The sequence below is a fragment of the Dermochelys coriacea genome, chromosome 9 (assembly GCF_009764565.3).
Source record: "Dermochelys coriacea isolate rDerCor1 chromosome 9, rDerCor1.pri.v4, whole genome shotgun sequence".
NCBI classification, from domain to species: Eukaryota; Metazoa; Chordata; order Testudines; family Dermochelyidae; genus Dermochelys; species Dermochelys coriacea.
Genome location: NC_050076.1, coordinates 8,273,896 through 8,284,731, shown reverse-complemented (window position 1 = coordinate 8,284,731; position 10,836 = coordinate 8,273,896). Strand labels below are relative to the sequence as shown.

The window sequence follows — 10,836 nt, the reverse complement described above, 5'->3', positions numbered from 1 at the left end:
CCCACAACAGCCACCAAGTGTTGGGTTCCATTTCATGCTGTTTTATGTCAAATTTTCAAGGGCATTTAGCAGGGGTGCAAAGGGTCAGAGCAACAACCCCGAAGACCAAGGCAGCGTGTATCTACAGAGCAGGTCCTGCTTGGGCAGCAGCAGGGTAGGCCTCACACTGCCCACTGCCAATGCAGCTCCCCCTGCCCCACAGGGACCGCCCTCCCCCGCCCACAGGGAGAGCAGTCTCCACTGCCCACTCACTCACTGGCCAACAAGGGAGCCAATTACTGCCCACTGTAACATGGTCCCTTATCCACTGTAACAGGACCCTCTACTCAGATGGGGCTGCTGGATGGTACCATCTCTGGTATTACCGAGCCAGGACAGACTGGAGCCCTGACCTCTCGGTAAAGGGCTCCGTGCCCCACCCAGGCCATCCCACAGTGCAAGGGCTGCAGGATTAAGGCCCTAAGGAAACTGGGGAATGAAGTAGGATCCCAGGAGCTACAGCAAATAGAAGCCCCTCCCCCATCCCACTGCACACCTTGGAGGTATGCTGGAAGGAAGGCTGAAACTGTGGCATCACCAGCTGGAGTTGGGCAGGCGGCATAGCCATTGTGGGAGCAACCTCTCCACCAGCTCTGAATCCCAGGCCCAGCTGCCAAACCTCCCCAAGACATGTGCTCCGGAGCAATGCCCCAGGCGGAGCTGTTTTACGTGGGTCCACTGCATTGCAACGCATGAAACCCGAGAGACCTGGCTTGGGGGTGCGGGTCAGAGAGGTTATTTTTACATGTAGAACGAGCTAGTGAGTGGCCGATGAATCTCTCTGATGCTAGAAGGAAATGAAAGGAAAGCTCTGAAAACTCCGTCCCAGCCTCTAGCTTTCATCCTCTCCTCCTCACAGCCTCCCCAACTCCCTGACAGGCTCAGAAGTGCCGAGGGCGGGCTTCCTGCAGAAGGGAGGGACAGAGGCCTCCCCATATGCTGGCTTCTTTGGATATGAACACACCCAGGCCTGTAATCCAACCCCCACCTTCCTCTCCCCAGGCGCCACTTGCATAGGAACAACCTCACTGCTTCTCCTTGGAACACACACCACAGTTCTGCCTATGCCAGGGGAGTGCGGGTGGGATTAACTGGTGACCAAATTGCTTTTCTCTCCTCCACCCCAGCCCATCTCTCCATTCTGTGGGTATTCGCTGCGGTTAACTCGACTGATGGCACCTGGGCATACACACCTGGGCTAGCCTATTCAGGTGTGAGCTTCCCCACTGCAAAGCCCTCCCAAGCTACCGGTACTGCTGCACTCCTCCACGTGTCGCTAGAACTGCTGGGAGCACATCCCATGGCTCTGAGCCCTGCAGTGAGCTGAGCCGCCCCATGATTCCTTCCCAGGGAATTGGGGGAGAACTTGTTTGTCCTGGGCAGACCGGGAGAACTGTGGGAAGGCACTGGAGGATTATCAGCACTCCAGTGGGTTAGCCTGCACCCACGCTGGGCTTCAGCCAATACCCCAGAATAAGCCAGCTAGCCTGGGTGCATAGCACTCCTATGTTCAGGTGAGAGGGTTGTGTGTGTGGACAGGAGCAAGGTTGGGGCAACACCTCAGGAAGAGCCTGAGTTCACTCTGCAGTGGAGACAAGCCCTGTGCTTCCGTTACTCCCCTGCTGCTCCCAGCCAGGGGTCACTCACTCAAGAGCAGGGGGTCATGGGCAGGTTTCACCCACACCAAAGCCTACTGAGAAATGCCAGTCTCCAGAGAGCAGCTCGGTTCCTTCACGTACAATCCCCAGATTTGCCACGTCGGCCACCAACTCAGTTTCTCCTTGGCCTTTTGGCCAAGATCAGACACACTATCACATGAAGGTGTGATGCGCTGCCAACTGAGGCCTAGAGCCTGCCCCAGCCCCCTTTCAACAGACACCTTCATCTCTGATCTTTACAATGTGCTGTTCCTAAGAGAAATATCAGCCCAGCTGCTACGGGGGGGAGAGACAGACATGTCCTTATTCCACCAGGACATGGACAAGAAATCAGACAGTGCTGAGCAGCTGGGAAAACAATATTTAGAGCAACATTTTCAGAAGTGGTGACTGATTTTGGCTGCCAAGCTGAGTTTCCATCTCTTGCAATTTTACAAAATTTGCAGCATTTGGTGATTTCTTTAAAGCCCCAGCTCCTGGAGTCATGGGATTATGATGGGATCTCAATTTGAATTTCAAAGATAATTTCTAGACCTTCCTGGTTGTGGAGAAAAGCTGGAAAATGTGACCCCAAAAGGCTAAAACCAAAAATACACCCCCATTTATTTATTAAAATCTCATGATTTTGAGAGCCTGATTCTTGATTGTTGAATGACTTGGCCGGGCTATGCTGCAGCGCGACATCCCCTGGGCCTGAATTTCAAAGATGGTGAGCATCCACATTCCCACTGACTCCATTGTGGAATCTGGGCCTCGGGTGCGTCAGGCTGGGCACCCAAACACAGAGGCCACTTCTGAAAACCCTGGTCTAATTTGTGTAATTAGGAACCAAATGTACCTATTTTGAGCTAATGCACCTATGTCTGTTTAAATACAGGATCTCTGACCGTCTCTCTCCCCCTTCCCATGTTGCTCATTTTGGACTGTAAATGCGTTGGCTGTGTGTTCATGCAGCACTAAGACCTGGATACTGGTACCTTTTGGTGCTACCACAATATAATAATGATAGAAGGTATGCTCGTGGCCCACTCAGGAAGAGCTCTGACTGCCCTGGCATTCGATGCCAGCCGGGCACTACTCTAATAGGTGGCATTCCTCTTTTCAGACCTCCCACTCCTTCCGCATTGAACCGGTTCTCTAGTGGGCATTGGAATAAAAACATCCCGTTTTCTGCATAAGCCTCTCAAGACCAGTGCACATGAGCTGCCCTTCTGACAAGCCAATATGCCCCGGTTTCCTGAGCAACCCTACAACAACACACCACCAAGGACAGCCAGGTACAACCCAACAGTAGCCAGCCTGTATAAACTGCCCAGCTCTGAGCACACCCTGCGATAACACTCATACAATAGCAACACCAGTACTTCTCAGCCCATTTACCACAACAAACCAGTCTGTGGCGCTCAGAGCTCGTAAGCAACCCTACAATAACACACCAGCATGAGTGCAAGGGGAGATTAGCGTGCAGCAGGGGAGAAGTCTGGATGTCAGGGATACTTAGGGTGACCGGACAGCAAATGTGAAAAATCAGGACGGGGGGGGGTAATAGGAGCCTATATAAGAAAGAGACCCCAAAATCGGGGCTGTCCCTATAAAAATCGGGACATCTGGTCGCCCTAGGGATAATTACAAACACACGTCGGTTCTTTGGCTGTGAGAAGCGGCAACTCTGAACCTCCCCCGATCCCCGCCCGGCCCCCTGGGGCCCCGCCCATGCCGCTGTATTGAGAACGGGGCTGCAGCAGCCCCACGTGCGCCTCCCCTCTCGCTGCCATACGGCCGTAGCCGGCGCGTTCGCCGCAGTGCCCCACGGGAGTCGTAGTCCCTGGAGCGGCGCCGCAGGCCCTCGGCTGGACGTTTCTTCCCCCCTCCCCCAACGCCCCCTTGAGGTCTGCCCGGCGCAAGGCTCGACGGGAGTCGTAGTTCCGAGCACCCCTAGGGGCGCGGCGCGATGCACGCTGGGAACTGTAGTTCCACGGGCTCTCGGCGCCGCGGCGGCCCCCAGGAGCCCAGCGCGGCCGGACTCCATCGCCCAGGGGGCAGTGCGGCGGGGCCGCGGCTTCCCGGCCGGTCCTGGCTCTTGGAGCCCTCATGGGCGTCGGAAGCGGGGCGGTTCCTCCCAGGCCCGGGTGAGTCTCCCAGCAAGGGGGCCCGGGCCGCCCCCGCCCGGCCCAGCCCCACGCGGGAGCCGCCCCTGGGCTAAGGGGCAGCCCCCCCCCCCGCCGTGTGCTCTCCTTGCAGTCGCGGCGCCCCTGCCTGGCACCATGGACGCCCTGCCCGTCACCTCCGGGGAGCTGCTCGGCCTGGCCTCCAGCCTGGCCTTCTCCGGCCTCTTCTATTACCTGCACAGGAAGAAGGCCAAAGCCCTGGCTCGGATCCAGGTACCTGGGGCTCCCCGGCCCTCCCCTCGGCGCGCGCCCCAAACGCTGCCCACTTTAGCAGCTGTCCACGTGCCCAAACAGGGCAAGGGGGGACCCTGCTGCCCGCCCCGCAGGGCTCAGCCACGGGGCCCACAGATCCCAGCCTGCCGCGCGCCACCTCCAGGGTCACCGTCCAGCGCAGCCCTGGCTCTGGCCGTCCTGTTTGCACCCCCGTGCCAGGAATCCGGCCAGGTGCGCTGCGTCGCCGTCTCTCGCACCCTTGGGTGGCCCTGGCCTGGCCTGGCGCACTTGTAGCTTTATAGAACTTGGTTTTGAGTTGAGCTGGCCTGGCTGGCCACTGCGTGCTGGGACCTGTAGTCTCCAAAGTGCATGCGGCCTGCTGGGTGTGATAGTCCCCGTGGGCCGGGTCTCCCTGTTAAAAGAGAGGGATGGACAGACAGCATGGTGGGATTTGACAGGTCACGTCTGCCCCGACCTCTCAGCTAGACCCCTCTGCAGTTCTGCTCGCAGGATTCCTCACTACACACCTGCACATCTGGGAAAGGAGTCTGTACTACCCTATGCTTCACTAGCTATGCCTGGCACAGGGCCCGCTGCACAGGGGTAGGTCTGATGTGCCCACTCCTGCTTGAATCATACGGGCAGAGATGCTGCCAGTGGCTCAATGCAGCAGAGCCACGCAAGTGCTAGAATTGGATGGCGGCAGTCAGCTTTGCAGAAAGATGAGACTCCAGTAAGGGGCCCTATTCCCCTGCAACATGCCCTAATCCTCTTGTCCTCAGGGGGCTGATCTAGTGCCACCTTTCCACAGCCTGAAGAGTAACGTGGTCAAGTGAACCGATGTCACCGTGCAAAGCCTGGGGTCCAAAGACATTCCAGGGACAAGGGAGGTACTCACTGGCGTCTGGAGGTGGGGCACAACCAGGCATGGGCAGAGTGGGTGTTTCCCTCCAACAGGAGCTGAGTAGCAACTCACTGAGATTGAAAGTGGCCAAGATTCACTCATTTCTGGTTTCTCCTTCTGCAGGACGCCCCAAAGCTTCAGGTAGATGATGGTCTTCCTGACCTGTTATCTGCCACCAGTGGCCAGTGCCTGCATTATGTTGCCTTAGAAGGTAAGATCCCTGCATGCTTATCCAGCTTGATGTGCCAGGGCAACTTTCACAGCAGCAGCATGCTGTCTCCTGGTGGGTTTGGAATCCCCGTGCTAGTAACTGGGGAATTACAGTCACTGATAGGGCCTGTTGCAGAGCAACATGTGGGTGGCCATTCAAAAACCCCTCCTGGGATGACCTGCTTGGGCCCCAGAGGGGAGACCCACTCCTTGCTGAATCAGCTGAATTTTTGGAGTGGGAGGGGGACTCCTAGTTAAGCAGCTATAGCTCTCCCAACCCACTTGTCAAATTTAGTCTGCTACAGGGCTGTGCTGGATTATAGCACCAGGGACCCCACAGGAATTTTCGACAGCTCTGGGAGCTGGAGATGCTCCATGAACCCGGGTTAGTCTCGCAGAGATCATATCCCCTCCACATTATCCATCTCTTTTTCCATAGGGCTTGTCCTGCCAGCAAAAGCAGCTCTGTCCAGCCAGCACCATGAGGAGCTGCAGGGAGTGATCCAGAAACTGGTTCTGAAGGAGCATCGACTGATCTGGAACAGCCTGGCCCGGAGTTGGTGAGCGGTCATTATGGCAGACCCAGGAGGGAGGGATGGGCTAACAGTTGGGAAGAGAGGGGCAGCAGCTGCAGGCAGTGTGGGGGAGCACAGGGGGCCAGCAGATCTGTAGTGCATGGCAGAGCTGCCCTATGGGAGGTTCCCTTCTTGCAGTGGAGGCAGTGTCCTCTGCAGGCCTGGGTTGGTTTGGATTCAGCTACATCAGAGGCCCACAGACTGTGCCCCAGGGCCACTCACTAGTGGGGTAAGGTAGGAGAGCAAGGTTAGCCTGTGGGGTGAGGGAAGACCAGGGATCTAGGGCTGTTGGAGGCCCGTTTGAGAGTCACCAGCTCAGCTGTTGTGCTCTCGATTGGTTGCAGGAATGAAAGTGAGCGGGTGATTTCAGAGCAGGTGTACACAGTGCCCTTTGCCCTGGCATCCCCCAGTGCTGAGGCAGTGACACGGGTGAGCGTAGAGAGCCCCCTACGAGCTGTCCGGCTGCCCCTGGAGACTGTGTATGAGCGCTTCCAGCACCCAACCCACGGCTTCAAAGACCTGATCAGTCACTACCTGAGTGGGGAGAAGCCCAAGGGCCTTCTGGAGACAGAGGAGATGCTGCTAGTGGGGGCAAGCCTGACTGGCATCGGGGAGCTGGCCCTGCACCCAGATGGGACCCTCCACCTGCAGCCCCCAGCTGATGGGTCTGACTACTTCCTGCACCTGGGGGACTGGCAGACGCTGCTGGCAGAGATGGAGTCAGTGAGCAGCTTCTGGAAGGGGGCAGCAGTGCTGTGTGGCTTGACAGGCATGGCAGTGATCCTGTACGCCCTCTGCCGGGCCTATCAGCAGCGCCGGCACAAGCAGGAGCAGGAGAAGCAGCGGCGGGAGTTCAAAGCCCTGTGGGGCAATGGGGACACGGCGACTGAGTCTGGGGAGGATGTGTCAGAAGACACCTGTATCATCTGCCTGACACAGCCCCGCGAGTGCGTCCTGTTATGCTGTGGCCATGTCTGTTGCTGCTTCCGCTGCTACGAAGCCCTGCCTAGCCACACCTGCCCCATCTGCAGGAGCCCCATAGACAGAGTAGTGCCCCTCTATCAGGCCTGAGGGGGAAAAGGGGCTTCAAACGGTACCAGGGCAAGAGCCGTGGAGTTCCTGACACTAGGCAGCACCACTGTGCCCATAAAACCCCAGCAGCTTGGGGGGCAGTGTGCAAGCCACAAGTGGGTGGTGACTTGGGATGTCAGCTCACAACCATAGGGTTTGGGGGGAGCAGGGGTGCTGCAAGCTCCGCCTCCTAAGCTGGGTTTGGGGGTGTGCTCATGATCCCCCTCTTCAGTGCTGGTCACATGGTGATTGGAGCATGTGGCCTGAATTAGTATCACTCAGCACGAAGCTCTTGCTGAGTTTCCCCCCTCACCCAAGCCTCATAGTGTGTCTGTACCCAGCCGTCCCAGCTCTGCTAGGAGAGTGATAGGCACAGGGCAGCTATTGAGCTGATATCGCAAGAGGTGTGTGTCAGTGAGGGGGAGGAGAAATAGAGCCACCCCTGCCCCAGCCATGTGGGAGTTTGAAGTGGGGCCCTGTTGCGTGGAGATGCATGGCTGGGTTGGAGAGGCGTTTGTGCTCTCACTGATTTCCTCCGAGTCCTGTCCTGGGCCTGGCCTTCTCAGTGCTGACGCCCGGAAGAGGCCAAGTGGAGCCCAGCAGGCCTGCGGTGCAATGCTCCGTCAGTGGCCGGGGATGCAGTTGGAACATAGAGGTTTTGCTCCTGTGAAGGGGCCACGTTTTTCACTAGAGTTTATTTTTCTAGCATGTCTTTGTCACTGCTGTCCAGGTACCATGCTGGGGAGAGGCCAGCAGAAGCTGGGCTCAAGGTAGTTTGGGGCTGTGGGTTTGAGGGAAGAGAGGGCCCGGCTGAGGGGGCAACGTGCATTGTACAACTGAACAATCAGGGTTGGTCCATCCTCTGCCCGATTTCCTCGAGCAGCTGCAGTCTCTGGTGTGCGTGTGGGGGCGATATGGGTCTTTCCCTCAGGGTCTCCTAAATGAGGGTATTGAACGACAGAGGCTTCCCCTGTGAGTGAAGGCCAGCAGCCAGGACCCTGTACCCTCCTCACCGTCCAAGTCTTGCACCCCCTTTACTCTTACATGTGGGAGTGCCACAGCTGAAGCACGAGAGGGTGAATCGCAGCAGCCATGGCTCCTGATCGCAGGAGGAGGGCAGCCCTCTGCTTCCCTGCTTAAGATGGAGGACTAAAGGAGCCACAGTGGAGGCCTACCCAAGGATTGGGGTGGGTTATATTTGCCCCCCATCCCCCATTAAAGTACTGTTGGAAGTCTGCCTGGAATCTGCAGAGCTCCTGCAAGCCCTGGGCTACCTGGCTGGAGTGCTGCCTTCCTGCCCAGCTCCCAGGACATGCAATAGCTGCAAGGTGGGGACTCACTGAATCAATGTTGGTCATTATTTATAAAAAGAAGGATTAGAGGCTGGGTTTGTGTCTTTCTTTAAGCCACACATTAGTAAAAGAATGGGCTAACTTTGAAGATGGGTCTGGGGGGACATAGCTGCTGCGTGGATCACCTAGGCAGCTCCAAGGGGGAGAAATGCTTTACCACAGAGCAGGACTTTCACAGGGTGGCTCTCTCAGGAGGTGATCCATTACAGATCCTTGTACTCACCCTGCCCCACTTACTAGCTGGTTTTCAAGCTCCAGCCCCACAGGTACAAAACAATTCAAAAGCCCCAAGCAACATAGGAATGCAGATGAAACCCCAGTGGGAGGGAAGATCCCCACAAGTACTTACCAACAGGCAGGGAGAAAGATGCAGTCTGTTACAAAATGGCTATTTTAGGAGTGCAGTAGTTTGGCTCGCCCATATTTAAAGGGCCAGTCCCAGAAAGGCATGCTGGGAAAACAGCTCCTCTCAAAGGTGTGGAAACTTAGGGCATATCTTTACTGCACAGTTACCCTGAGTGCTTAGTGCTGGGTTAGCCTAGCCTAGCTGTGAGCATCCCCACCCCAAAGCCCTTCCCCATGGTACTGTGGACTCAGTGTTTCTGCACTCACCTGTGTGTGGCTGGGGGCAGAGCCCACAGGTCTGTGTTGAGCTGCTCCAGGATTCTGTTCCAGCCAACAGCAGGAGACCTTGGCTGCCCTTGGGGGGTGTTTGTGGAAAGGCACTGGAGGACATCAACACAAGTACTTTTGCCTTCATTCTCACAGCAAAGCGGGCAGATTCCAGCCCAAATTAAACCAGAGCCTTGGGCTCTAACCCCCCTGCTCCCCAGCTGTGTAAATGCCTGGACTCAAAGCCTCACCAGGGGTGGGTCAGGGTTGTTTATTTTGGGGGGGAGGGAGAAGAGGGGTGTCAGGCTAAAACACGAGTTAGAGCCTGGGATTACTGGTGTTGACTTACCCTCAACAGGGAGCAGGTAGTCACTAGGGATGGTGCTGCTGGGGAAGCTTGTTGCTGTTCCATCGCACCCTTTCCCCAACCCCCCCTTTGCATAGTGATTACTTCCTTGGGCCCCCTCCCTCTATATAAGCTCCCCTTCCCCTGGGTTGTCTGTCCCCCAGGGGCTGGGGGGGGCGGTCCCAAGGGCTCCACACTCTCTGGTTGCGCAGGTGAAGGGATGATTCACATGCAAGAGGCCAGGGGCTGTGACAATGCTGCTGGGCCCTGCTTGTTACTAGCTGCCTACTCAGTCACCTCCTCCCAGCAGTGAGTCTCAAAACCCCACCACCCCTGCAACCGCAAACATCCTCTGGGCACCTGAGGCTGGAACGTAGCTGCCTCCCTGGAGCAGTGCAGGGGGAGAGGGTGGCTCCTGTGGCCACAAACCCCACGTTCCAGGCTCTGTGTGGGGGAAGGGGGCTGGCATAGAATGGACTCCCACCCTGTCCTGTCGGTGGAGGAGCGATTGGAAAATGGACCTGGCCCAAACACGGGCGCGTGCTGGGACTCAGCAATGGGTAGGGGCTGGTGCCGCGAACATAGATCTCAACTGCTAAACCCAGCCTGGGCACTTCCATGCCTTCTCCCGCCCCGTGCGTGGGATCGTGCTGAGGGCCTGCAGGAACGCACGGAGGCTTTTGCTCTGCGCTTTGGCACTGCAATGCGCTCGTGGCAGTCTTGATTGCCGAAGCACCCCTGGCTGCCTCCAGCAGGGGGTGTGAGGGGACAGCGTTTGCAGAGGGATGGCGGGAGGCGAGGTGCAGCGGGCCTCGGGTTGGATTTGTAGGGACGTGGTCTTCAGCCACTGCAGAGGCAGAGAAAAAAAAAAAAACACAACAAGGAATCTGAGGATGGGCTTCCCCCCACCCCTGAGCGTAGGGCAAGCCACGCGGAGCGAGAACTATTCAACTAGAGCAGGGCTGTGGCCGCGAGCCCCTCTCTAAAGGCGCCAGGGCCACTCGATCCTTCATTGTGAGCAGCCGCGTCCCGTCCTGTTGTGGGCCCCTAGAGCAGGGGAACCCCAATGATCCCCCAGCCTAAGGCCCTGCCAGCTGTGAGTTGCTATAGCAAAGGAGAGCAGGGGTGGTTTCTCTGTGGTAGTGGGCACGTGGGGGGCACATCCCATTGCTGAGGCAGGCAGGGAAGTGGCAGCTCCCTCCCCTGTCCTGACTGGGGGGCATGACCCCTCTGCCATTGAGCATGGCCAGCCTGCTGGCTGCTTACCCCAAACTCCCTGCGCAACTAACTCCCCCTGCTGCTGGTGAGCAGTGATGGGACAAAAGCCTCGTGGGCCAGCGGCGGGGCCCGGCCCTGCCGCCACCAAAGGAGGTGAAGGAACTGGAGCAAGGTTTGGAAAAGCCAAGTTGGCTCTTCCTGTCGCTATGGCAACCCCACACCATCCTTCTCCACCACTGTTCCTGCTCACACACTCCGGTTGCCTTGGAAACCCATCCCAGCGTGTTTGGCATCTCTGGAGTTCGTCGTTTATTTTCATAACATGGAGACACCTGGGAGGGAGGGAGATGGGCCAGCCAGAGCCCCAAGCTCAATGACAGCAGGCCCAGCCAAAGCACCTAGCTGCAGAGCACGTGACGAGGTGCCAAGGTGCCATTACGGAGCCACAGCCTGGTGTTGGCCCCGAGATG

The 10,836-nt window shown here is 57.5% G+C and overlaps 1 protein-coding gene across 2 annotated transcripts; it reads left to right on the top strand.

The window, feature by feature from the left end:
* Window positions 1-3,594: 3,594 nt before the first annotated feature.
* Window positions 3,595-8,219, top strand: LOC119861748 (mitochondrial ubiquitin ligase activator of nfkb 1-A-like). 2 transcript variants are annotated; one of them, XM_043492414.1, is made up of 5 exons: window positions 3,595-3,826; window positions 3,939-4,078; window positions 5,106-5,193; window positions 5,632-5,752; window positions 6,112-8,219. In XM_043492414.1, exons 1-5 carry the CDS (start codon window positions 3,649-3,651, stop codon window positions 6,836-6,838), a joined length of 1,254 nt encoding a protein of 417 aa, XP_043348349.1. In that variant the 5' UTR covers window positions 3,595-3,648; the 3' UTR covers window positions 6,839-8,219. The 2 variants fall into 2 exon arrangements, with proteins under 2 accessions (XP_043348349.1, XP_043348350.1); XM_043492415.1 differs by lacking the exons at window positions 3,595-3,826; window positions 3,939-4,078 and adding an exon at window positions 4,427-4,811.
* Window positions 8,220-10,836: the final 2,617 nt, after the last annotated feature.

Coding starts and splice junctions, on each gene's coding strand:
- LOC119861748 (XM_043492414.1), top strand. CDS start 3,649: ATGCACGCTGGGAACTGTAGTTCCACGGGCTCTCGGCGCCGCGGCGGC. Junction 5,194..5,631: donor GCATTATGTTGCCTTAGAAG/GTAAGATCCCTG, acceptor CTTTTTCCATAG/GGCTTGTCCTGCCAGCAAAA. Junction 5,753..6,111: donor AACAGCCTGGCCCGGAGTTG/GTGAGCGGTCAT, acceptor GATTGGTTGCAG/GAATGAAAGTGAGCGGGTGA.